Source organism: Telmatherina bonti (assembly GCF_933228915.1).
Source record: "Telmatherina bonti genome assembly, chromosome: 6".
NCBI classification, from domain to species: domain Eukaryota; kingdom Metazoa; phylum Chordata; class Actinopteri; order Atheriniformes; family Telmatherinidae; genus Telmatherina; species Telmatherina bonti.
The window spans coordinates 37,834,582-37,861,897 of NC_136624.1; the positions used below are offsets into that span (position 1 = coordinate 37,834,582).

The 27,316-nt window shown below is 41.7% G+C and overlaps 1 protein-coding gene across 9 annotated transcripts in view; it reads left to right on the top strand.

Moving 5' to 3' along the window:
- Positions 1–27,316, top strand: part of celf4 (CUGBP, Elav-like family member 4) — a gene marked incomplete at both ends in the record, with an annotated part of 99,144 nt that overhangs the window by 12,691 nt on the left and 59,137 nt on the right. For all 9 annotated transcript variants that reach the window (XM_079241644.1, XM_079241646.1, XM_079241645.1 and 6 more), the window contains one exon: positions 13,045–13,127. In XM_079241644.1, the coding sequence (XP_079097770.1) occupies positions 13,045–13,127 (83 nt within the window). The remainder of the gene's footprint in view (positions 1–13,044; positions 13,128–27,316) is intronic.

Here is a 27,316-nt window from a genome sequence, read left to right on the forward strand (position 1 = left end):
TTGTTTTTTCCTCATTGAAATCAAGAAAAATGACGTGCAAAAAAGAAAAAAAAGTTTTATACATTTATTGTTTTTAAACTACAAAAATCAGCAATATTGTAGAATTGTGAGAATCACAATTTAAATCGAGTCGGCACCCAAATAATTGGAATCGAATCGGGACAAAAGCACATCGTCACAGCCCTATTTTATGGGTGGAAGCAGCACTTTCTCCTGAAAGAACTGTAATTTCCTCAGCAACTCTGAACGCAGCGTACTTCGACTCTGTCCAGCCGGCCGCAGCTGCTTCTGCTCACACTCACCTGCTCCAAATTAATGACTCATTAACATGCTATTGTGGAGGCTGAAAACAAGGCATTGAGGAGATCTGTTTCATTTGGATCGGGTGTGCTGAAGCAGAGAAACGACCAGAGCCTGCAGGGTAGTGGAGCTTTAAGGACTGGAGTTAAATCACCCTGCCCTAAGACCTCCGCCTCAGTGTAAGAGTTCACAAGAAAAACTGATTCTCATTTACTGCCATTTCCCTGGTCTGCTGTCCAACCACAGCCTGCTGCTGCTGATCCATCCCCTTGTTAGTCATCCGCTGAACTGAACTGGCTGGTTGTTAATAAAAACTGCAACACGGATAGAAACACAGGTAGTTGGGAAGATAATGCAGCAGGTTAAAAATCTGCCAGAATCCCTGCATCATATATCCACCTCCTGTTATGTCCAGCTGATGACCGGGACAAAAATATAAGCAGACTAATTCACTATTATAATATTAACCATTAAAAACCACTAACTGGGGTCTTAAGAGAACTAAACCTGCTGATAAGACCAAGCCTTCAGCAGAAAACAGAGGATGACGTGGTTGTTTCTGAGTTTGTGACAAGCGAATATACAGAATGATTTCAAGCAGAGATATATCTGCTTTAAAGCTGGTATTTTTTGTGTCTGTTGAGTCTCTTATGATGTGCATGAGAGCTAGAGAATTCACAGAGGAGCTCTTTTTGCTTTAAGTGCTGTGTAGTGTCGTTTTTGAAGGAGAGTTTTAGCGTCCCATGATAACCTAAGCACAGTTTCAGAGGTTTTTCCACTCTGCCAAGTACTAAGTTCCCAAAAGAAATATTTAATTTTTCTAACTTGGACATGAACCTGTCCATCTGTTGTATGCGTTTCATGGTACAGCAGCAGTTTGAGGCTAAATCTGCACCGTTACTGAGTCACGTTGCAGACTTTGATTCCTTTTGGGAGTCATTCAGTGTTTAATAATTCATATCATGACGAGCAAAATTTGGGTCTGTCAAACATTTCCTGACAAATGGCTGAGGTGAGGAGATGTGTCTGAGCGCATATTGGGGACAGACTGAGTGTGTGTTCAGTCGTCAGGGGAGGCAGGTATGAGAGTGTGTGATACATCCTGCAGTGTTATTTTAGAATGGACTCTCTGGCATGAGAGCAGAGAATCGCATGGAAAACTCCTCCATGTGTGGATGCAAGGGGGTGTTTTTGTGAATGTGTGCATGGCTTTTCAGTCCTGACCCTCAAGAAATGTGGAGAGAAGGGTGGGTGGGTGACAGTGTCCTAATGATGCATTTTCTACTCCATTGATTCAGTGGCTCTGCTCTCCAGTAAATCCTTCACATGCAACACATTAAAGCTGGCCCCTTTTCCTCCTTCACCGATCGATTAGCACAGCTTAAAGACGGCCACTCTGGGAAGCAGGGCGAGGGATGGGACTTGTTATCCCCAGAAACACACACACACACACACACTATGTACCGTTTAAAGGTTCATTTTTTTCCACTCATGTCAAGAAAAAAAGAAAATATTATATCCGTCCTCGATCTACTGTCATAATCCGGCACTCAATTAAGTGTTGGGAGGGCGGGGGGGAGGGGCATTTAGTTTATATCATGGCTTTAAAATTTTCTATAATTTTTTTCCTTTATTGCCCGTTACCACTGATACCACTTTAACGTATGATGCAATCATGCAAAGCTAATTAGTTGAATATACACAATTTTAAACCTTCATCATCAAAAACCTGATTTTTAAACATCAAAACTAAAATTAGAGTTATTATTGTGAGAAGAGACACGTGAAACTGCTGAGCAGCAGCGATATCCCTGTGAACTTTCCCCATCTTCTCGTTATTAACATTTGTCTTTTCCTGCTCTTCAGTTCCTTCAGAGTCTTCCTCGTTGAGTATTTCTGTATTATAAATTCCCCGTTTCCCTGAAGAGAGGATCTGCTTATGGTTACCTGCTACTGTGTCACACTGCATCGCAGATCACTTCACCTCTGCTTTCATAATAGTTCTGCCTCTCTCACGACTTACATTTAGTATCATACTTAAAGACTCACATTGATTAGTCTCTGAAACAACAACGGCATTTTTCCGACGTGGAAAGGGAAGGAATGCTTGATGCAGGAGGCTGACGGTTGTTTCACACAGAGCGAGTTGCGTTGTCTGAGCTCGTACTGTGGCATTCAGAGGGCTTTTTATGTCATCAGGGTTTACAGCTGCCAGTTAAAGATTTCAAGATGATACAGGAGAAAGTTGGTTTGTTCCTGGACACCTTGTCCCCTAAAATATCCTCCATCCTCCGTCTTTTTTTACCATGGTGAGTAATGATCTGAAAGGTCTGCAAAGGTGAAGGGGATACGAGTGACTTTCGCTCGCTCGATTGAATTACTATTCTCCACAACACCAAAAACTCAGGGGTGGACTGCAGTAGATGGAGATACTAAACAGTAGATTTTCTTTTTTTATATATACTTTATTGTGCCAATTTAAACTTATTTAGTTAATTACATGATACAAAGTGACAGTGCACTAAGATTAGATGTAACTGTACATATCTGTATGCAACCATACCTTATGTACATCAAATAGTTTATCTGTATGGTTACATACCTAATGGGATCATATGTGAATAAATAAATAGTGGAAAGGAAATATTCAAATTGGGAGATTTCTTTTGATCACAGACCATTCCTCCATAAATGAGTCAGTTTTCATGCGTAATGCAGCTGTTATTCATTCCATATAGTATACTTCTTGTAATTTGTTCTTCCATTGTGTAAGGATGGGGGGCTGAGCCTTACTCCATGGAGATGGTAATCTTTTTTTGCAGTTAATAATAATGTTTTTAAAAGGAAGAAATTATGCTTTAATCTAGTTATTTGGGAAAATTCTTAATATTGTGAAGTTTGGCTCTAAAGGGATTTCTACATCTAGATCTTTTTTTTTTTTTTTTTTTTGCTTTGTATACCATTTAATTTGTAATGAAATAAATTTCGTAAGCATTTCAGCAAATGTTAGTATAAAGTGATCTGATCGATTAGCTGTTTTAGGTTTTTCCTGTTGAAGGTTTCTGTCCTTCCACCGACGCGTGACGCCACCTGCACGTACGGGATAGGAAAAGACTAAAGTTGTGCTTCCATTACGTTTGTTTTGCAAAATAAAAGCAATATTTCTACAACTTCTGCAAACTATAAGTGTGGTTTGCAGGTGTTTTCATTGACTGGTGTTCAGCGTATAAGAAGGAATCTTTGGAAGATCTCGTCTGTGGGATGAGATTTGTGAGAACTGCAGCTTCTGCCAGGTAACTCTGTAGGGTTGTTTCAGGGTTTTCCACTTGCTGCGGAGGACTTTTCAAAGCTCCTCTCTCTTCTGCCTTTTCTAATTACCTGTAAAACATTTCGCTGTTCCACCATCAAGCATGGCGGTTATATTTTTCTCTCTAATCATTTGTAAACAGATTTCCGTCGATTCGTCCTGCGTCATCCTCACCTGAAATGAACCGGTAAATGGGCGTACTTATACAGCACTTTTCTAGTCATCACCACCTCTCAAAGCGCTTCTTCACTCACATTCACATACACTCATACAGCACTTCTACTTTTTATATACTAAGTGCTTTACTCTATCACATTCCTTCCCTGGACACACATCGGGAGGCAATGTGGGGTTCCCTGTCTGGCCCAGGGACACTTCAGCTTGTAGGTGAAACCTGGAATCGAACATCGGACCAACGACTTTCAGGCTGACAGACAATCACTCATCCTGTGTTCCCATTACACGTTATAGTTCTACACTGAAACGCCTGTGACAGCGCCTCATGAGAGCGTAAAAACTCTTGAGCGGTGTTTGAGAGGCATTTTGAAATGTAGGAGTTTCCATTAGCAGTTTTTACATCGCGATATTTAGGTTTTGCAAAGTCCTCAGAGTGATGAAAAGTGTTCAGAGGAATCCACAGAAGACTTTTCTGCTTCAGAAAATCGGCATCTTATACATTCAATCACATTGAACTGAATTAGAATAAAATTTAATGAACTGAATTTAAATTAGACTTGATTCTGTGAACTTGTGCCACAAATACCTTTGGAATTAATCTGAATCCTTATGTCTGAAATTAAATGATAGTATTTGGATCTTATTTTTTTCATATTTAAATAGCTTCTTTTCGTACCGCGCTTTGTAGCAGAACCTCCCCTCAGTTTCTGTTTCAGCTCCGGTTTCATTGAAGTACAAAGCTCGCTCCGCAACGTCAACCAGCACAGCAAAAAAAGGCAGCTTCTTTTGTTGCATACTGTACAGCCACGTTGGCAAACGATCAGCTTTTCAGAGAGCGCCTGCAAATTGCAAGATTAGATAAATAAATAATACTTGCTCCAATATTCCTAATGCAATGTATTAATTGCTTTGATTGGGTGCAGCACCTGAAAGCCTTTTGTCTCTGAAGCTGAGCCAAACAAACTGGAGGCTTTCTACACGGAGCCGGTGCCAGTGAACCCAGCTGAGGTCAATTCTACTGTAGTCGCAATTTAAAAGAAAATTATTTGACGACTTTTAACAGGGAAGCAATGGAGGTTTTAATATTTGACCTGGATATTATGGCAGGATGCAGAGACTAAAAGTACCAGGAGGCCATTCAGGAATGAACTAGATTAAAGTAAAAGAAGCTCATAACTTTAATGCAGAAGGACATTCTTACTGAAAGTAGATTTTCTGCATCATAACTAACTTTTCTCTTTTCATTGAACCGCATTTAAAAACCAGATCCAACCGAAATCACGAAAATTGCTATTTGCTCTTGCAAACATTCATTTCCACCACGTATTTTAACGATCAAGGCTGAAAATTACAGCCGCTAAAGAATTTCCACCTATAAATACAGAGCCCAACCATTTACAAACATTTTATCTTAAGGTCAGTCTTTTAAAAGAAGAAACATTCTCCTGTTTATCAAGCGAATGGTGTCCTTGGTCAGCCTTTTTAGGCAGAGATTAGCGTTAACAGAAGCGAGGTAGGGGGAGACATGGGATTTGTATTGACAGACTCAAATTGGACAGCCTCAAACAAAGTTTCATGACAAAGTTTTGCGAGGCAGAGCTCCAGGCTTATGCAGCAGGGTTTCAGCCGTGCCGCGGATAAAGCTTTTTAATGCTATTGACTCTTTTCAGGCTCTTACCAAGATGTTCTGAAATATTTAAATGATCACTGGGAGTTTCTCCCCGTCTGTGGCTGGGAATAAAAGGAGAGAGAGAGAGGAGGGAGCTTTATATGTCAGCCTTTTACACTTCCTGAATTAATAGGCACAAGATAATTAGAGAATTCTGTGCAATAACATTGTCCCTCAAGTTTTCTGGTCTTGGGTGGCATCGGGCTATGCATGATAGTATAAAGTAATTCATGTGTCCAATAACTGTGCAAAGCACTAAATCAGTACTTTTAATTTTGGTAGAATTGTAATTAGCATCAAGGGAGAACATGAAGACGACAGCTTTTCATTTAGAACCACCTCTTCAACCACTAGTTAAGTGTTCTACAGTCTTTGGTATTAATGTGTATTAATGGTCCAACATATGGGAAGCTATGAGTGAAACTGTAAATTGCAGTTACCTAAACATCACCCCACTTTCCCACTGATATAAACATCCTCTATGCCAGGGATGTCCAAAGTTGGTCTTTGTGGTCCACAATCCTGCAGGTTTTCAATGTGTCCCTGCTCCAGCACAGACAAATTAACTTGATCCAACAGCATATGAAGTTTTGCACAATGACTCAACTTGAGTCAAACATGTTGGAAGGAGGCGACAGAAAACCTGCAGGATTGGTTGGAGTCTAGCAGCTGCATCAGTGAGAATGGCTAATACACAAGTTAGCACCTGACTGGAGACTTTATGTTGCTTATTTTTTTACTTTCTTTGACATAACTGTAAACACAAGCGCTTTAAGAATTACAGCTACTTTAAACAAAGAAAACATGCTACCTCGTGTGTGAGACCATGTCAAGCAAGCCATGTTTTCTTTTAGCTGATGCTAGTATACGTGATCTCATCTGGATTTTATGATAGAAGATAATCATTAACCTTATAAGACATGAGCATCTTTAAACTGAGAAATGTGATATTTAGTAATGTAGAAATTTCATCTGAATTCAGATTATGATGAAACTACTTTGAGTCAGTTTTGGGTTTTTCAGTCTTGGAAAACATTATGATTTGCTCCCTTAATAATTCAGCTCTTCATGGGATATGATAAAGCAGTGGCCAGTGATAAAAGCTCTTGTGGTTTTATATTTGTGCCAGATTCATTACTGGAAAATTCCCCAGAAACAAACCGAGGGAATATATGTTCTGAAATGACTGCAGACTAATGCTTTGAGCCGTTAAGTCAATGATCATACACTCTCAATTCAATTTAATCTGGGTTTACACTCCAAGTCATGACATGAGTCTTACCAGGGCACCCCACCTAGCAAGATCAAGATGCCACAATGTCACAGAGAGAAACCAGCAGGAAAGATGGAGCCATAAAAGAGACGGGGAGAAAAATGAAAGCGCTGCTGAATTTCAAGCATTTTGTGAGGAATACTGCTATATTTACATTAGAAGAGAGTAAAGCATGTGGCAATACCTCTTCAGATGCACACACATATTCAGGAAGAGCTGGCAATATAAGGTCTCAACATGAGCCACGCTTCCTATCACCAGGTCAAAGCTGATGTTTTTTTGCCTAAAAGAAGCCGCTCTGTGCTCACCCGAAGCTGTGCACGAGGAAAGCAATGCTTGGTGAACGAGCTGCAATAAATGAAGCTAACAATAGACCGACAATAGACACGACTTTGGAGTCTATAAGAGTTAGTGCTGAAGCGAAGCTGCAAGAACGACTGGAAAGTCGTAATAAAAACCAGCTAATTGATCACATAGACGGATTTTGTGAAAGAGTTTGACAACTCAAACCTACTTGGCCAGTTTGAACTATAAGCACTTAGTTAAAGCAGGTAAGAGTAGAGACGTACAGGTGAGGAGTAATACTTTCACATTTTTACCACAAATATCCCATCGATATAAATACACAAGATGCTTTTCAAATGAAGGCTAAAACAGCTGGAATAACGTCGGTGCTGATGTGTGAGGAAAAGCTCAAATACTGACAAGTACAGATGGACGCAGCTCTTACATTACTTCTGCATAAATACGAAAAGATAAAAGTTTTCCATCATCAACTTGTTGGGAATCTCTTCGGGCAACGACAGCCCATCAAGTCAAGGTTTTCCATAGTGAACAAGGTCAAACTCTATGTGGTCTAACACAGCTGTCTTTTGAATAAGGCCTAGTGACAGTTGGTGGATTTCTTTCTTCTTCCCGCACCAGAAAGTTATTCAGTCTCCTCCATTCCCTTGCCGCTTCCTTTCATCTCCTCTCTTTCCCTTTCCCATATTTTTCCTCAGTCTCTCACTCTTTTTCAGTTTCTCTCTCTCTCTCAGTGGGTGTGTGTCCCTTTAGGGTGTCTGCAGCAGTTGAGATAAGAAGCGAGTGTAGGACACAGGGGGATGGTGTTCACAGACGCGAGGTGATCTTATCTACTCTCCCTCTCTTTCCGAGCATCCCTTGCTGTTCTGCTTTTCCTCTCTGCTGTTCCTCTCCCCCGTTTCTTTTTGCTCCCTTGCCCTTCCCTCTCTCTCCCTCAGACACACATTCTTTCAGATCCCCTCTGCACTGCTGTTGATTTGAATTTAAAGTGATGGGAAACTAAATTGGCAGCATTGACAGCAGAAACAAACAGCTTATCTCCCTCTCCTGGGCCAGTATGGGTCTTAGTCAGATACCAGTGCCGCTGCCAGCATCTGACTTGTGACAATGATGATAAATTGAACGTTTGTTGACTGTCACTTTTCATGTGTGTGTATGTGTATCTGTCTTTTACCATGTTGGCTTTGATGCCTTGTTCATACGTTGGTGAATGTAATGAGCGGTCTCCTGTTCATAACAAAGTTTTGATGCACTTACATTTAGTTTCTGTTATACCATAAAATTAAACATTTCAACATACAAAACAGCTGTAATTGATCATTTTAATTAATTACATTAAAGCAAAATACAAAGATGAAGCATATTACACATGAATCCAGGGTAATTACAACCCTAAAGGTACTGTTAAAGTTGTAAGAAGGAACATCTTAAAAAGTAAAATAAGCGGTACCTAAGCTTTGTAGAAAACAGCAACTACATCCACTTGGATTTAATCAATAGTACTTCATATAACACACACATAAGCAATTTTCCAATTAAATTGAGAGGGGAATGGTATAGCCTGGATCATGTTCCCCAGTCTTCTGCTAAGTGTCTTTACATTGCAAGACGGCAAACCTTAGCCAAGTGCCGTGAATAACGATTGAGATGTGCTTGCTTTTAACTACATGTTTGCTCGAGCATAATGGCCACACTAAAGCTAAATGCACATGCATGGTAGGAGAAGGGAAGATGCAGAAGGGTTGGGGGGGGAGATGATAGGCTAGCAGTGACAAAAATGAGGGAATGGTCTGAAAAGAAACCAATTCTGCAATTATCTGCGCTACAAGTCACAGCTTGTCTGCAATAAGTACATCCTACATACACAAACAAAAGTAAATAGTTAAAATAATCTTCTGAATAACCAGAGCTGTGTCATTTTGATTGACAGGTATTCAATACTTAGCGGCAAGAAAACAGTGAAGCACAACACTGATTTAAGCCAGCTAACACGGTGCCCTAGCGCTGCCCGCCTGCCTCCATTAGCCAGTTAGCTCTCGTTAGCTTCAGGTTAGCTTGGTTAGCTCTTAGCTACATGCAGGTCAGAGTAATGTAGATGTCAATCATCCACCCCCCACGCTCACAGCCCCCCTCTCAGCCCCAACTCCTCGCTCATTTTTGTATTTTTCTGGGAGAGACGACACATGTGACGCTGGCAAGATGGCGACAGTGTTGATGAGCTTCATCTTAGAAACCTACAGGTGTTGTCACAGAGGCTCCGCCCATCTTTTTTATACGCAGTCTTCTGATTGTGTACAAATCCCAGAACGGTTCTGGACCAGAATACATCTGTCAGATTTTCAGAGAATATAAACCCAGCAGAGCTCTTCCATCCAAAGACTCAGGTCAACTAGTCCAGACCAGAGACCAGACCAGAGACCAGACCAGAGTCCAGACCAGAGTCCAGACCAGAGACCAGACCAGAGACCAGACCAGAGACCAGAGTCTAGACCAGAATCCAGACCAGAGTCCAGACCAGAGACCAGAGACCAGACCAGAGTTCAGACCAGAGTCCAGACCAGAGACCAGACCAGAGACCAGAGTCTAGACCAGAATCCAGACCAGAGTCCAGACCAGAGACCAGAGACCAGACCAGAGTCCAGACCAGAGACCAGACCAGAGACCAGACCAGAGACCAGAGTCCAGACCAGAGTCTAGACCAGAGTCCAGACTAAACATGGAGAAGCAGCACTTAGCTGCCAGTGGAGATGAAACTTTCACCAAATGTAGAAACTTTTAAATCCAGGTTTAAAACATTTCTTTTCACGTGCGCCTATGCATGACATCTGCACAGTAACTTTTACTTAATTCTGCTTGTAATTATTATTTTAATTTATTATTTTATTATGATTTTGTTATTTGTATTTTCTTTTAATGTTTTTTTCTGTAATGCTTTTAATGTTTCATGTAAAGCACTTTGAATTGTCTTGTACATGAAAGGTGCGATACAAATAAACTTGGGTCATACTGAGCTGTTTGCACACTTTTCTTCAGCTCTTCCTGATTTTCAGACATGCCACATGGGCTGCAAATAACAGATTTTAAAAAAGATGCACATCTTGCTCAATAAATGATGAAGAAAACGGATTTATCGTAATACACGGACACACAAGTACACAACTACTTTCACCATTCAGACAGCTGTCTGCCAAACATTTAAACATTGTAGTAAAACTATAAGTTTGTTTTTCATTAACATGTTGGTTCCCGACATCCTGGGGGCAGAACGTGAGAAATAAAAATGTGTTTTAGTCCGTCTAACCTACATGTGTTATGTTGATGTAAACTACAATCACAACTGTAGAGTTAATAAACACTTTTCCCTGACAGTCACCGATGTCATCCGTCACTGAAACCATACTGTACTCCAGTAACCAACGAAGCAAGAACAAAAACAGTCCTGTTACATCAGCAAGGATCCAGTAAAAGTAGTCCACCAGAACAGTTGGTTCACAAGTCGTCTTTTATCCATAATAACCTGTTTTATTCAGGAATTGAAGGATTTTAAGGGGTTGAAGCAATTCTACATTTCTGACCTTAAAACTCTTCTGACTTGTTTTGATGGCACACTGCAGCATCTCAGGGCTGAGAAACCACACCTCATAATTCCTTTTTCCAACTCAGAGCATCACATAATAGCTGCGTTTTGCTTTACAGCGCCATGTCGCATGCCAACAACTCCATGACAACACACTGACTGTACTGAACTAACAATAGCTAACACAGCAAAGACACGCAAGAGGACACTAACGGAAGCGAGGAAAAGAAAGGAAATGACAGAGAAACATCGGCCCGACTTTCCTGGAGAGACAGGATGCAAGATGGGTGCTGATTAGTCTTCGTTAGGGGGTGCCAAAGCAGAAACATCTGTCAAAGTTCAGCAGTGTCACTTTAAAATATGAGGCAGGGGTAGAAAGCAAATAAATCTGTTGTCACTGAACATTTTGCTGATTCATTTTTATCTATTTTGCAACCTAATGATGTTGAGTGAGTGAAAAACAGACGATACGCATTGGCATGCACTGGATGAATCCTCTTAACAGTAAATAAATTGCTGAAAATAATCACCATGATTTACACACAAATTCTGCCGACGCTTTCATACATCAGCAGCTGCAAAATGTTGACGTATTTCAGCGTCTTCGTGGAGCGTCGCCTCATGACTGCTTCTTTGCTTAAAATAAAGGATTCAGATTCCTCTTTCGGTGTTAAAATACTGTTCGCAGTGGGTGCCTGTGATCCAAACATGCGAATGAGTGTCAGGCGCATGAATCAGAGGCTCGCATGTTTTTCCTGTGGGACGGTGCCTGCATGTAGCATTAACACGACAGGCCCTGAGAGGATAGGAGGTAGCAGAGCTGTCAGCGGCCTGCTCCCACTCTGCCTAATGAGAGAGAGGCCCGTTAATTAAAAACACCAACAGGCAGAGCTCCCCAGTGTCCCACCATCAGGACGACCTGGGGTTAAAGACACAGAGCAGAGAGGATGGGAGGCATGCTGCTTCTACATACAGTATACGGTGCTGCCCTCAACAATAAATAGCCCTGAGAATTCACAAAGAACAAAGAGAACCACAAATAGGAAGAGCTATTATAAGGGGGCGCTTTCTTTAAACTGCACTGTGTCTTTGGGGGAAGGGGGTCTATGATAATCGTCTAATGCCTAGCCCTTGATGTTCCCAGAACAAACTGTGGCTCTTTTGTCTCTTTGTGCTCGTGTTTGCTGCATGGCAGCAGGGAACTGCTTGCCAAAGCCTGCATGCAGACACCGTGGTTTGAAGAAATGAATAAAAAAAAAAAAAAAAAGAGAAAACAAGTCAAAGCCTGCGCATAAGGAGTTTTTCTTCCCCTGCTGCAATGTTTCTATCTACCTGCACCAACACATTTATCTTTTCAAAAAGCTACAGATTCTGCAAAAATCATCATCATTATGCAAGTCCACAGACATATTTACCATTCGGATGATGCTTCTTTTGAAGAATATCCCTACTTAAATAAATGTATACAAGTGTGCAAAGGAAGGGGGGTGCAGACCAGCTAAACACCTGCCTGTACTTTATGAACTGGATTTGCATCGCAACGACGCAGTCTTTTGTGTGATTGTCTCTGTTAGTGTTTTATTAAACTGTCAAACACATGAATCATTAGCCTTGATCTGCAGATTGACAGTTTGTCAGCTCTCTGACAGTGGTGTGTGCCTCACTGTCAACAGGGGGGTGGCGAGGGAACGGCTTACACGTTCCCCATGGCTTCATCGTCTTCTGTGCTTCCTGCGTCTCCATCTTCTTTCCACCCCCGCATGTCAGCCCAGGTGCTAACAAAACCGAGGATTGTGGGTAGTCTTGCAACATATGGAGCAGGGAGATGGAGAAATGAAGGGTGGAGGGAGGAGAGGGGAGAGTGGCTGGGGGAGAGAGGGAGAAGCTGTCAGGCTGTCTATCCCTGTCACAGCATCCAGGAGAGTGCGATGGACAAATGGATAACTGCTATTTCAGACTGCCAGGGAGAAAGCTCGGTCAGATTTGATGTGTTGATGTGGGCACAGTGACTCTACTGCAGCAGAATGCACAAATCGTTACACGTCCACACAATTTTTGGTCCCACTTGTTTCTCTTTGGCATTTGTATACACAGAAATGTTCTGTTTGTTCAGTCCTTGAAATGCGGCTCGTCGTGCACAAACATGCACAGGCGCACACCAATGTGAACAAATTCCCGGTGCGGCCATGTGGACAGAGTTTCAGAGCTGTGGCTGCAGGCTCTCTCTTTATGTGCGCGTGTGTTTGTCTGTGTGTTGCATTTAGCTATTTACTGATGATTGGTTCCCCCTCACCACCACCAAACACACACACACACACACACACACACACACACACACACACACACACACACACACACAGGCTTAAGTTATCTCTCCTTCTCTGTCCTCAGTCCACAGACTGAAGCATAACTATGTCTTCCTCTTTCTGTCTTTTCAGGCTGTGCCTTCCTCACCTACTGTGCCAGAGAGTCAGCCCTGAAAGCCCAGAATGCATTGCATGAGCAGAAGACCCTGCCAGGAGTAAGTCATACACGTCGACCCAGAAGCTAAATCTTACATAAACATATCATGGATTTACTCACAGAGAAAAAAAAAATTCATATTTATTTCAAATCAAGAAGGAATCAATGCTGATCACGCAGCAACTATACCACAACCATGAGCACAGACCCCCCCCCTCTCTCTCTTAACCCGCCCCCCCCCCCCCCCCCCCCCCTTCCATTGCAACACACTTTTCACCGCCTCCCCCTCTCTTCACTTTGACTGTCACATACACGCAAACCCATAGGGAGAAACCACACAGCATCACATCATAGGCGTACTATTTATAGTCCTTCCTCCAGTTTGTGTAAATGAGTGTGCATCTGTGCGTGTGCATGCACCCATGTGTGGGCAAACGCGTGAGATAGACAGAGAGGGATGAAAAAGTGGGTGGGCGGATGGATGGAGGCTCTTTCTACATTCATGTGCATGCTCTGCGTTGTGCTGGCAGCGGCACGAGTGTGCGTGGAGAACGCATACGTGCATCACGACGGCACATCGTCACGACAGATGTTCACACGCTGTGGACGCGATTAGTCACATGCACGGTGCAGCTGGACGCGGGCGTGCTCGTTCGTGCGCTCGGCTTTTCTTCATACATGATAGAATGAGGGAGTTCTGACACCGTCGTGGAGGAAAAGTAGAAATTCATTCATTAGCAGAGTGCGGGACTTTGAAGGATCTTGTGCAACGTGAGCAGTTTTCTTTAGTGTACACATAATTTCATGATTTCATATTTGCACGTGTGTGTGTGTCGTGCTTTTTGATTAGTGAGTGCATGCACCTGAATGTGCGCACGTGCACATGAATGTGTTGCATGCACCAGCTCAGCTTGTGTGCGTCTGTGTGTGTTGGGAAGTTTTGATGCGTTTCTGTCAGGCCCGGCTCGGTTTGCTCTGTTCGTTTTTAATGACGCCTCCAGGGAAGCTGACAGTCGCCGTGTTGAGCGCGCAGCCTTTGATGTGAGTGATTATGACATCACAGACGTGCAGCCGAGAAGAGCGGAGGAGTGGGGATCCGCGCTCGGAGTTTTTTTTGCTTCCCAGTGGCATGTTATTCAGAAGGAAGGAGAGCAGGAGGGAGAAACAGACTCGGAGAAAGACAGGAGGAGAGATTAAATATTTGGCCAAAGCCAGAATGCAATCTTGTGCTCACATAAACTTTGCTGCAGACTCATATTTTTTCCTTTTGTTGTTATTCTTTGACATGAATATTTAGACACAAAGAACTTTCCCATATTCTGTCTTCACATGTTTAAGGAGAATGTTTTGCATTTAGTTTCTGCACCACGGTGCAGAAAACCGCAAACACCAGGCACTTAACACCAGTCGTGTTTCAGAGGGAAATGCTAATTAGCTAGCAGAGGATAGTCTAAAGTTTACATTTGATCAATAGGAAGTGGTAAGTAAACAAAAGTAATGCCATAGGACAGACCCAGATGCTAAACAAACCCTGAAACAGAGCAGTCAGGGAAGCAGAACAGAACACTGTCTTCTGCTGCTGGTGGAGGTAAAGCCAGCAAAACAGAATAAATGAGTTCATTAGAAACACAGCAAGGACTTGGCCCTGGAAAAGGCACTTGGACGTTTTATAGCGGACAATTACACACTCTTTCCACCATTCCTTGATTTATTTTTTTTTCCTATCGCTGCATCTATCCTCTATTAATGCTTCAGTCATGGGCCAAAACAAGCTAAACCCAGCAGATGAAATCCCCTTTCGCTCCTTTTTAAAGCCTCTTTCCCCTTCACTTTGTCAGCTGATGCTCTTTTTATCGTCAAAGTTGTTCCCAAACACGTACATTTAAAAAGTTTTTCGCTGCCCTTTTTCCTTCTGCTGCCAGGTGAGCTGAGAGAGAAGAGGGGATTTTGCTTCCAGGTGGAAATGCCAAGTAAGCATGGCTGTAGGCTGTTGATGTGGCTCAGACAAAATACTAAGGACTGCCTTATGTGAAGGTGTGTGTGTGTGTGTTGCCGAGTGTTTGCAGAGTCAGGAGAGACTTTGGGTAAACAAGCGACAAGCAAAAGTATTGATGTTAAAGTGACACTGATTCTGAAGTACTCATGATAGATGACAAATTGTTTTCACATTCTTCATTCCATTATAGGACAGGAAACCACAGGAACATGGGATTATGCTGATGGAGAAAAAGTTTCTGCAAGCATAATCGAATCAGTTCAACTGGCAACTGACACAGAAACCAGTGCTGCTGCATTGTTCATGCTTATCAAAATATTCAAGGTGTATATTTGAAAGTTGAACCCACCAAGAGGAGATGCCATGGTGCGAGATTTATGTTTTTTTAAACCTCTGCTTAGAGATGACATACCCATAATGAAATGAGTGTATCTCTGCAACCACAGTCATTATTTGACCATTTTTGGAGTCCCAGTAAAGGGAACGCTTGTGAGGCTGGTTAGGATGTGTAAGTATCAGCATTTGTTTTACTGGCGAAGATTGAAAATTAAGATGGAACATGGCATAAATAAAAAAAATCCTGCTTGATTAAAAAACACTTTAAGCATTTTACAGTAATGCAGTCATAGCTGTCAACCTCATCAAATCATAGTGAGATATGTGATCAATATCTCTGCTCTGACAGAGCGAAGCAGAATAAAAAGAGACGTTTTGGTAGCGACAGTTTGGTCATCAAAATGTTTTGGCAATCTCCAATCTGAAGGGTTAAAGTTAGTATTAACAGTGAAGAAATTATTGGGAGGGAATTTCTTTAAAATAAGGTAATGAAATTCATCTTTAACTATTATTTCTTTACATTTACTAACTGGATTCAAATCTAAAGGCTGGTTAGGACAAAAGCATTTTGTTTTATGGATTTACAGGCAAACAAGTGAACTACTCACAATGAGCCAGCATGATGATGATGATGATGATAGGCCCCAGTGACCTCTTCCCTCCCTGAAACACAAGCACTGGCTTGGGCGCGCTGCACTTACGCATGTGCACGAGCTTGGACACGTGCACACACAACCACTACAGCACAAGTGTCAAACTCCAGTCTTCAAAGCCCAGTATCCTGCAGGTTTTTGTTGTCCTCATGCTCCAACACACCTGACCCAAATAAACAAAGAGGTTGACAAGACGTTGTTGGATCCATTCGATTTGAATCAGGTGTGTTGGAGCGGGAAAACCACTAAAACCTGCTGGATACCAGACTGGAGGACTGGAGTATGACACCCCTGCAGAACACTGCTGTTATCACCACGTGCAGGGGGCTGGCCACAAACCCAAAGCAGCCTTTCAGTAGCCGAAGCTCCAGATCAACACTTCCAAACATTTTCCTGACAGAAGCTTCCTTATTAATACAAGATTTGTTCTTCTTAATCCGGCTTGACTGTTGCCTTCATTAAATGTATCTCAAGACGACGTCTTCTTTTTGTCCATTTACCCCAAATCAATAAGAAGAGGACAGGTGAACTATAGGATTGTACCTAACAGATCAAGATGCCTTTTGATTTCTGAAGGGAACATTTCTTTTAAGGGAGGCTAAAACTAAAAATAAACCCAGACAAGGATTTCAGACAGAGTTGCAAGCATGTTGCAGCAGATTTAAATTCCACTTCGTAGCAAAGAGAGGCTGTACTCACTCATAAGAAGCTTGTTTGATGGTTTCAGGTCTGAGATGCGGCTTCATCTGTGCAGCTAGCAGGCGGCTAACGCTAGCCGGTGTCCCACCTGGCACCTGGCTGGCTTTGAGCAAAAAAACATGTCTGATTTGTTCGTTTTAGCTTCGTCTTTATCCAGCTCATTTCTTCTCTTCCTCTCCTGCTTGTTGGCTTTCCTCCTCCACCTGCCACCTTTCCAACCCGCCCCAAGCTGTTCATTCACAAAAACAGCTGACCTAGGCTAAGCCTCGCCCTCACATGAGAGGAGCCAATCACAGCGCAGACACTAGGGCACACTCTGCATGGGCGCCTGGTTTTACACATTAGACAACACCAGATTAGTTTGTTTTCAGATTTTTTTGCTCTTTTAAGATAAAAGAAAAAAGATATAAATCTGTGCGTGGGGTAAATGCAACAATGCAACTCTGAAACAAGATGGGCCAAGACGGAGAGCTGCTTATTTTGTTTTTCTTCCTTCATGGATCCTTGTTAGCATCTACAGCTGCACCAGTTACACCGCTGATATTTACGCCGCTGCGATGAACAACAAATACAGTAACAAATAAACTTTTACTGCTTATGTGGAGCATATTTTCCTCTATTCTTCGAACTTTGACCTCTTTGCAACTGAAAAAGACATCATATCCATGACAGTGAAGAAGACCAAAGCTTCATCAAGACGAGCTCTATCCATGTCTGGTTTTCTTTTCTTGTGCCTTCTTTCAAACAGACCAGCTTAATCCCTCCTTCTCTCCAGCATCTTTGATGTAGCGTGATACATAACCAGAGGAAAAGAAATAGTGTGAAATCCAGCTGCGTGATAACTTACTAGGAACAAGACTTTAGGTTTCCCATTTCAGTTCTCAAATGCGGCATCATTTCTGTTGGATGGTGGATGTGATGGTGATGTCGGTGACATTTCCCCCTTTTGAAGGTAACTATTCATCAGTAATGTCTGAAAACTGGGATGCCTGTCAGCCTCATCTTTCCTTCTGCACCCTGAAAATGAGACTTATCAAACAACTGATTCGGGAGAAGCAGTGCAGGTACCTGTCCTGGCATTAAACCAGATCTTTTCCCCTTGCAGCCTTGCTCAGGGGGGGTTGAACATCCTGTCTGCTTGTGCTTTGTGGACTTGGACGATACAACAGTGTCCCCCAGGAAACTCTTGATTTACCAACTGGACAACATTCCAATCCTTGTATAAGATCAAATAATTTGAGCTGTGGGCAAAACTCGAGATCATGAATCGATCTGCAGTCATCTCTGCAACGGGCTTTAAGGTTACCAGCATGTTAACTGGTTCACATGCATGCTGGGTTATGCTTAGCTTCCTATAGAAGTGATTTAACATGGAAAGGAACTTCAGTCTAAGTGTGAGTAAGGTGTGAACATGAATATCTGAAGGATTCGGAGCGATGAGAGGATGAATACTAGCAGAAAAGCATTTCTGAGCATATGAAATGAGTATTTCTCCTGATGGTGATGTGAGACAGAACCTACATGGGGTGGGCCTAAAACACCAGGTCTTGACTGTCATCCTTGTGTTTCTGCTCTACAGTTTCAGACTACAGCGAGAGGCATTTAAAAGCTCCTTTATTGATTCTGGCAAAAGTCCTCACTAGTGGGTGGATGTGTTTTTTTTTGTTTTTTTTTAATGTGTGTGTGTGTGCACATGTGTGTGTGGTTGTGCACTTCTGTGTGGGTCACAGGGTGGAGTTGCAGAGCTACAGCTTATGCAGCGTGTGCACAAACCACAGAGTACAAATACCCACCAGCGAATCCTCCCGCACACATCGAAGATCTAACACACGCAAAAAAAGTCAAACTAAAAAAAAAAAAAAATAGATCTGGCATCCCCTCAAACGCACAGTCAAGCATACAGTATAGGTCAGAGCGCTGACATATGCCCCATCACTTCACACAGTAGCATGCACTCCTGAATACTTAACACTGTTCCAAGTTTGGAAATCATACATCCAAGCACACACATGCAGGTACAGAACAAAACACCCCACTGATACTCCCCAAACACTCATATTCCAAACACTCCTCTTGTAACTGCAACACAACACTCCTCGTAAACACTTCCATTCAACAACATGATACTGTGATACTCCCAGGAAGAGAAAGAGAGGGAAAGAAAGAGGGAGAAAGTGCAAGAGAGAGGGAGAGAAACACGGCGTCGATTGACTATCACTGTAATAGTGAGCCAGATGAGAAAATATAGAACACTGTGAATCAATGCGTCATTCCAGAGCGCTTAAACACACACACACACACACACACACATAAACACACAATGTTTTCAGCCTGAGGGCAAACAAACTACAGAAAAGACAGGACGGCAAATGAATAGCAGGAGAGAGGAAAGTGGAAGGAGTGCATGACGGCAGACTCGAGGGAGTGGGTGGATGGAGGGAGTGGGAGGAGAGGTATAGTCGAGGTGCCTCTATACCAACTGATTTGTGTCTGTTTCTTTTTTCAACCCTCCCCCCCCCCCTTCTGTCAGTTGAGATAATGCCAGGGCAAGAAATCCATGGCATTGATTGGATCCTGCGACCCAGTTTCATGGCAGCTTTTTCTCAATAAGTCACCCTCATTGGTCAATAACTGCCAGTCTCCCCAGGTAAAGTGGGTGAAGAGGTGTTTGAACGAGGCTGGGGGAATTAGGCCGAGATCAGTTATGATTTGTTTCCCCTTGTGTGCACAAGTCCACTTGTTCAGTCTTTTCTTGTAGATTTTAGATTAGCGGCGTAATGTTCAGTAGGCATAGCCTCACGTCGACATGACTAATGCCACCGACTGCCGAGCTAAAACATCCCCTCCTTCTCCAGAAGCCATCACCTCATCAACTATCCTAATCGCCCCCATCCAAAAGAAAACCATTTGCCACATAACGTGCCCCACTTAATCAATACACAGTCATTGACAGAATACCAGAATGAAACACAAGCAAGATTTAGCTAAAGCAGCCCCGGCTTTTAAAATCAATAAGCACATTCATACAAAAAAGACAAAGATTTTTGTAAGTTTACAGACCAAAGAAGTAACTTTTTATAGAGGAGGCCAGGTTGGCACTGGGGTAAAGAAAAAAAAATATAGATTTCCCAGATGTTGGGTCAAAACCAGAGCAGGACTTCAGTGTCTTCAGACGTGAGCTTTCATTTATTTAGCAAATTTTTTTCCAATAACTTATAAAATGACTAAGCTGTGTTTGATAATGCACAACACGTGGTGACATTCACATCATTTCTGCCCATCTTTGTTCTGGGGCTTTTTGAGGTTTGGACAAGCGGCAGAAGTACCAAAAATTGCAGTTCCCCCATCGTCCACTAGGGGCAGCAAAAAGAAGTCAGTCCTCATAGACTCTCCTGTTAAAACGACCAACATCAAAGCAAAAATAAACAGTTGTTCATTCATTCATTAATGAATGAATTAACCTAACCGCTCAGTCTGATTAAGGGTTGCGGGGAAGCTGGAGCCTATCCCAGCAGTCTTTGGGCGAAAGGCGGGGTACACCCTGGACAGCTCGCCAGTCCATCGCAGGGCAGAAATAAAGATGTCCCTTTGATTGACAGGTATCCCAGATCCAGCAGCAAGAAGGTAGCATGTAGGTCAGCGGCGTGACTTAGCTCCGACACGCCTGCTTCCGTTGGTTAACTAGTTCCATTAGCTCTTAGCTTCAGGCAGCCTGGAGTTTGATGGGTGTCAGTCATCCACCTCACAGCCTCCCTCTCAGCTCCACCTCTTTGGACATTTTTGTGTTTTCTCGGGTTGACGACACACATGACGCTGCCAAGATGGCTACGATGGAAACAGGCCACTGAGCTCAGTTCAGCTCTTCAGTAACCTACGGGTGACATCACAGAGGCTTTTCACATTCTGTGGGTTTAGACAATGCCCCTCAGGAACAAACTAGAACTTTCTGATCTTACAACTCACTTAAAGGCACAGTGACATATATTATGTACTGGAACCATCCTGAGGCTGAAAAACTGGATTTTACAACTGATGTTGCAGCAAAGTTTCACTTTATGCACTTTAGCAAGCAGATATCAACACAACGGCTGTTTTGAACACACACTGATTCAGCAAAATAAATAAATAAATAAATAAAGGAAGATATTATCAGAGGAAAAGAGGAAAAGAAAGAGAGCGGAACAGAGCAAGAGATAAGACAAGAGCCAACCTCAGACTGTCTGGAGAGAAATCACAGTGCAGGTTGGATGCAAGATGGATGTCAAATTAGCCATCAATAGGGAGACTGACTGAAACATGGCTGACGATTAACACCACTGGCCTCCCCATCTCCAAACCCAACAATGATATGCTAGACAATGCTGCAATGGGAAATGCACCTTTTTATTCTTGCAACATGGTGATGCTCTTGTGCTAAAGTCTAAAAGATGAAGTCTTGAATTGAGCAGAACTGTCTGGTCCCAGGAGCATTCAGTTTAACCCCATCAAACATGATGAACTGAGAAGGTAAATGTTTCCAGCCCCTGACCGGAGGCTGATGCAGCAACAGATTAATGCTCACGGTTTTGGTTTGATTGATTAACTGATTGATTTCTGTCATGAACTACAGTGTCTAGTCCATACAAGCTCAAGCTGGCAGTACTTGTTTAACCCAACCCAATGAAAGTGCTTGTCGGCTTGTCAAACAACCTCTGAAAACCATTTTGTTATGTATTTGCAGCAACAAACGGACAGGCCTGCATTCATATCCGCTTCATAAAGTGAGTGAGAAAGTATTTGGAGCTAAGCTTCTCTTCTCCGTGCACTTTATTGTTCTTTCCTCTGTCCTACACCATCTTCCCTCTTTCTATGATAGCACAAATGCAGCATTTCTGACAAGCTATAAACACTTTGCTTCTCAACAATGGTTGGATGGTGCTTCATACTAACCATCTTTTCATGAGCACAATGCCCACCAACTCTATAAAGCAATAAACACAAGGCGAAATAACCACATAAGCTGCATAACTGAAAACGTAAAGAAAGCTGCTTTATGTAGCAGAAATGCTTGAAAGATGTTTTTATTAATCTCATTTGGGTGTAGTTTTAGGATGTCTGCATACTTATTGCCATCTACACCAGCTTTGGTTAAACCCCTGTGAGGTATAACACATGAATGGTGCTGTAATTGTAACATCATTACCAGCCGACACCCATCCTTTGTCATATAAAGTCTGAATGCTCCCATTATCATTAGGCTTTAGGCCTGATGTTACAACCTCCCATTGCCAAGTGGAGTTTGAGCAGATTGTACAAATGAGGAGTATTCTGCCTTGAAGCACTAGTTCACTGTAGTCCAATAAGCCAACTAATTTCAGAAGTGCCGCATACTGCCCGCTGGGTTCATAGATTGATGATTCATAAATGAAATCACGCACCTTTTTACAACCGAACCACTCGTGTGCATGGCAAGAAACTGGAATTTAGTGTTAAAGGGAGATTTTCATCAAAAACACATGGTATTTTGCTATTTTTATCATAATTTTAAATAGAATTTTTAGTGATAAGGAGAAATAAGTCCTCAGATGCTGATATTTTGTTAGTTTTATGATAATTTTAAATGAAATTTTCAGTAATGAGGAAAAATAAGTCTTCAGATGCTGATATTTTATTTTTATGATAATTGCAAATGACATTTTCAGTGGTAAGGAGAAAAAAAGTCCTCAGGTGCTGATATTTTGTTATTTTTATGATAATTTTAAATGAAATTTTCAGTGATAAGGAGAAAAAAGTCCTCAGGTGCTGATATTTTGTTATTTTTATGATAATTTTAAATGAAATTTTCAGTGATAAGGAGAAAAAAGTCCTCAGGTGCTGATATTTTGTTATTTTTTCCCCTAATTTTAAATAAAATTTTCAGTAATAAGGAGAAAAAAGTCCTAAGATGCTGATATTTTGTTATTTTTATGATAATTTTAAATGAAATTTTCAGTGATGAGGAGAAATAAGTCCTCAGATGCCAGCTGCTATGAACAGTGTGACACACGATGGACTGAACTGCATGATTAATACTATACACCTCTTAGGGGCCATTATTGGATGATCCAAATGTTTTTACGCCTGCAGTTGAAGTATGTTGAGACTTTAGAGATTTCTTTGCTGTCATGCTCTTTTTAGCATCTCACTCTGTTGCTGGCTGGAGTTATTGTCAGACCGAAATCTACTCGTCCTTTCCTTGAGGCTGTATTGATCCACAAAAGCAGCCTCACAGCTCATCGCTGAGTATTCATTCTCAACGTCTGCCCCACTGAGTATTTACAAGTGTTAATGTCACAAGTGGCATTCAGGGCTTCTCCATGCTCTCTAAAATGGGAATGGTTTTTAAAAACGAAGTCAACTCCAGGTTAACTTGTTCACTTTTAAGAAGTTAAGTTTGACAGAAACCACTTTCTGAGGCCTAAATTCTTGTTTTAGTGGGGAGAAATCAGTCATCCAGTTCTGCCATGCCCCACTAGTGGACTTCCTCGCTGATATAAAGCCGGAGGTGTCTACGGCTGTCGCTGGGGAAGGAACTCTGCAGCTGGAGTTGCTCTTCCAAGAAATAAAGATGGTGTCCTATCCCACCCGATCCTTGTGCGCGCACGGCTTCAGCTCTGGCCCTACGTATAGTTCACAGATTTAAGTATGTCCATAAGCTGGTTGTGATAGTCATTCTGCCTTTGTCACAGTTTTACCTCCCGCTGCTGCTGCTGTATGGAGTTCGCCTGACTCCAGCTGCTTTGAAATATCCTGCCAGTTCAGGGATTTTTTTTTCCCTTTTTTTTTTCTCTGAATAGTTTTATGTCACACTGTTATATCTATTTTTTTTCTTTTTGAGGCTCTCAAGCTGTAGCAGACATACAGTAGAGTGTATCTTTCCACAACAGTAAGTGCAGTGTTGTCAAATATTTTTATTGTAGGCTGCTCAGGTAATTTACCATGCACGTTAAACGTTGAAGAACAGAGAAAAGATAACTGGAAACAATAAAATGCAATAAATCAGTCACACTTACAGTATAATTTATCTATAAAAGCTGTGTTTCATGGCTCACGGGAGCATATTACGGTCCAGACGGTGTGTACCTTTCCTTTCTGTCAAGCATTAGTGTGGCTTGGGATGTCTGTTCTGCTCCCAAGTCTCTTGCTCAGTTGTCAGTGTGGGACAGAGCAGATGCTTTGAAACAGCAGAGAACATTTTCATTCAATGATCTCATTTTTCCCCGAGGCTTTACAGGCTCTTACAGCTTTTACTGAACAGCATGAAGCTCAGTATACTCTGCATCTCTCTCTCTATAATAGTTCTTTCTGTTAATCAATGGTCTCCAGTTTTTCAAAGAAGACCTACTGCTGTTATGAAATTAAAGGTTACTGGGAGTAGTTGTCTTAAAGCTCTTATATTTTATTCAGAGTCCCTTTAGGATACTTAATTTGAGCAATGAACATTAGTTATAGCTTGTTTTCAAGAACGGCTTTGTAGAATGCTTGAGTAAAGCTGCTCAGTAGATGTTGGAGTTACTTTCTAGATTCAATATAACAGCATTTTAAAGTGCTCCTTTGGCACTGAAGATGAAAAAGAGATAGCGCACGCCGCTATGATGGCTGAAAAACCCTTAAAGAACCAGTTTGAACAAGAGCTTTCATAATGACAGCGAACAGAAAAATGGCTGCATCAGTGGAAAGCAAAGGGCAGTTTTCATGTCACGCTTCCACTGCTGTTGTCTCTACTTTCTATCATCTTAACCCGACGGCAGACATTATTTAAAGGAATGCAAAACAGCGCTAAGCCTGTAGCCAAATTGGAATAAATCCCTTTGCAAAAGTGATTAGAAATCAATAAGATAAAGGAGGTTATGGGTGCAAACGGCGTTCGGTGATGCTGGAGTACTGAACATGTTCAAAACTCGGACCTGCTGGTGAGCCACGCTGCAATATTAATGTTGTTTTGCTTCTTTAAAAATTCTTATAAACCAGAAACACACCCCACAGTTTTCACAAAAGCGAAGCGAAATAACAAAACCCATTTCATTCTGTGACCTTCAACACCCCGTCTTCACTGAAGCTGCTGGAATATATAATATGGCAACTGTAATTTCTTTGTTGGGCCCATATCATCTGATATGTTGGACACAGCCAGAAAGTGGCACTGGGAAATCTTATTCCCGACCCCGCTGCAGCAGCTGGAGAGCTGGTGGCCAGCAGATGTGATAATGACACAACGCAGCAGCTGAGACGGGATAGCGGGCCGCGACTCAGGCAGCTTTTAATAATTGATGGCAGCCAAGGCCCCGGATTGGCCAGTAATTGCATTACAGGTCACTTCTCAATAGCAATTTGTGAAAGTTGTGGTGATGTGTGCTGGGTGGCGATCAATAGACACAGTCCAGAGAGGCAGCATCCCCACACCCCTCTCTCCTGCTGTCTCTGCGAGAGAAACTGGAGATATTATCTTCCAGTTCCCGGTGCAGAATGGGAACCGTGCTACAACAAAATACCTCCTTTGGTTTCAGATATTTTTAACTATGAGAGTCACATTAAACAGTACGTGAATGAAGCGGCTCAGACTCCAGCCGCCGGTATGTGGCCGCCCCTTCTGAAGCATCATTTGGCTGTGACAGCTTTGGGTTTTGGGAGCCAGAAGCGAAGCCTTAGAGATGGATGAAGCTTTTCTGTTTGGCAGCTGCTGCACTCACCTGTCAGTCAGAGCAAAGCATCCAAAATTATACATAATATTAAACTTTAATGCAGTTCTAATTTAACTATTTATTTCTTATTTTGTTTTATATTTTTTTTTTTATTCTTTGCATGGTTGTCTGTCCTCTTTGTTCATTATTAATTTGGATTTTCTTTTGTTACCTTTTTTGCGTTTATGTCTGACGTGTTTCATGTTGGGACATTTAGTAACTGAAGTTTCTGATTAATTATTAATTTCCCACAAACATGTAGAAATATGTGAAGTTACTGTAAAAATAAGGGGAAAACACCAGTTCTAAAGAAAAATGTTTGATCTGGTCCTCCTGGAAAACTGTAAAAATGGTGGAACAAAACTCAGAAATGAATCTGCTGTGATTAGAAAAAGGATTTTTAAGATAATAACTTAATTGTACTTATTTTCACTCGTAGTTGTGATTATTTGATGGATTGTTTGTTGATGGAACTCCCTAAATATTACAAAGTGATTAACTGAGTGGCAACATGCACTGCAGCTTTTTTCCACGTACGCTCTGCTTTTGCAGCACTTGGAGCAGCAGCTGCATGTGTAGAGGTTAGTTACAGCAGCTGCTGAATGACACTGATGCCTTCAGCACAGATTTATCCTTAAACAATATTTCTTATTTTGGTATATGTATATGTTGTAAGTGCAGTTCCCAATTCAATTCTTGAATTTCTATAGAATTATTTCATATATCCTAAAAAATTAGACCTGCTTATTAATGTCATAACGGTGTTGGAGGTGTGGACCCAAATGCAGGAGATGGAAGTCAGGAAAGCAGCATGAAGAAGGCTTTAATCCAGGCCAGAACTGACACGAGGAACAGAAACACCAGGAACTAAACTAATACAGGGAAAACTGATCTAACACAGGGATTTAACACAATCATCCACATATATATATATATATATATATATATATATATATATATATATATATATATATACATACACACACAAACAGAACAGGACACATGTGGAATGATGACTTAACTAATGACACCATGTGAGCTAATAGCTAATGAACAGGAAAGCAAAACAGGAAACTAGACATTGAAGAACGAGGAAAACTACAAGCTAAAACAGGAAACTAGAACTAAGATACAAAACAAGAAAGCCAAACCAAAACCACAGAACATGACAATTAACAACAACTTATTTATCAAGTGCTTTAACAGCAGCCACAGCTGAACAAAGTGTTGTTCATCTGAAATAAAAGTACAAAATGTGTAAAAATACGGACATAAAACAACTAAAATGAATCATAAAAGTCACAAAATATGGAGAAAATCCAAAACAATAGAACTAGATCAAATTAAAAATAATTTAAAAAACAAATATGATCAAGTATTCAGTTGGATTGAAGGCCACAGTGAGCTCAAAGTGAGCTTGAAGGGGGTCTGTTTATATTTCAAACATCTCATTGTTTTTTTAAAGCTGATCTCTGATGAGTTCTGCATCTTTATCCGATGCTGCACTCCAGCCCCGCAGTGCTAATTTAAAATAACAACATATATAGAGTCTGAAACCTAAATGAGTTGAAAGGAAGCCGCAGGTTCACGAGGTTAAAATAGCTCAAACTTGGCCTAATGTCAGAGCGCAGCAGAGTGCTTTACTTTCTGCTGGAGTGCAGCTCTGAGCCTGGTGGCCCTCTGGCTGCAATCATTCCCATGCTCTAGCTTTTCCTTTGTCTTGCTCCCTTTCTTGACGTCTCGGCCACTTTGACATGTAAACTATCACTGTGTCATTTTGCTGCATCTGGCGTTCCTTTCATTTTCTGTGTCTGTCTCTTTCCCCGTCTCGCCCTCGCCGTTTCTCGTCTTGCTCCTTCTGCTG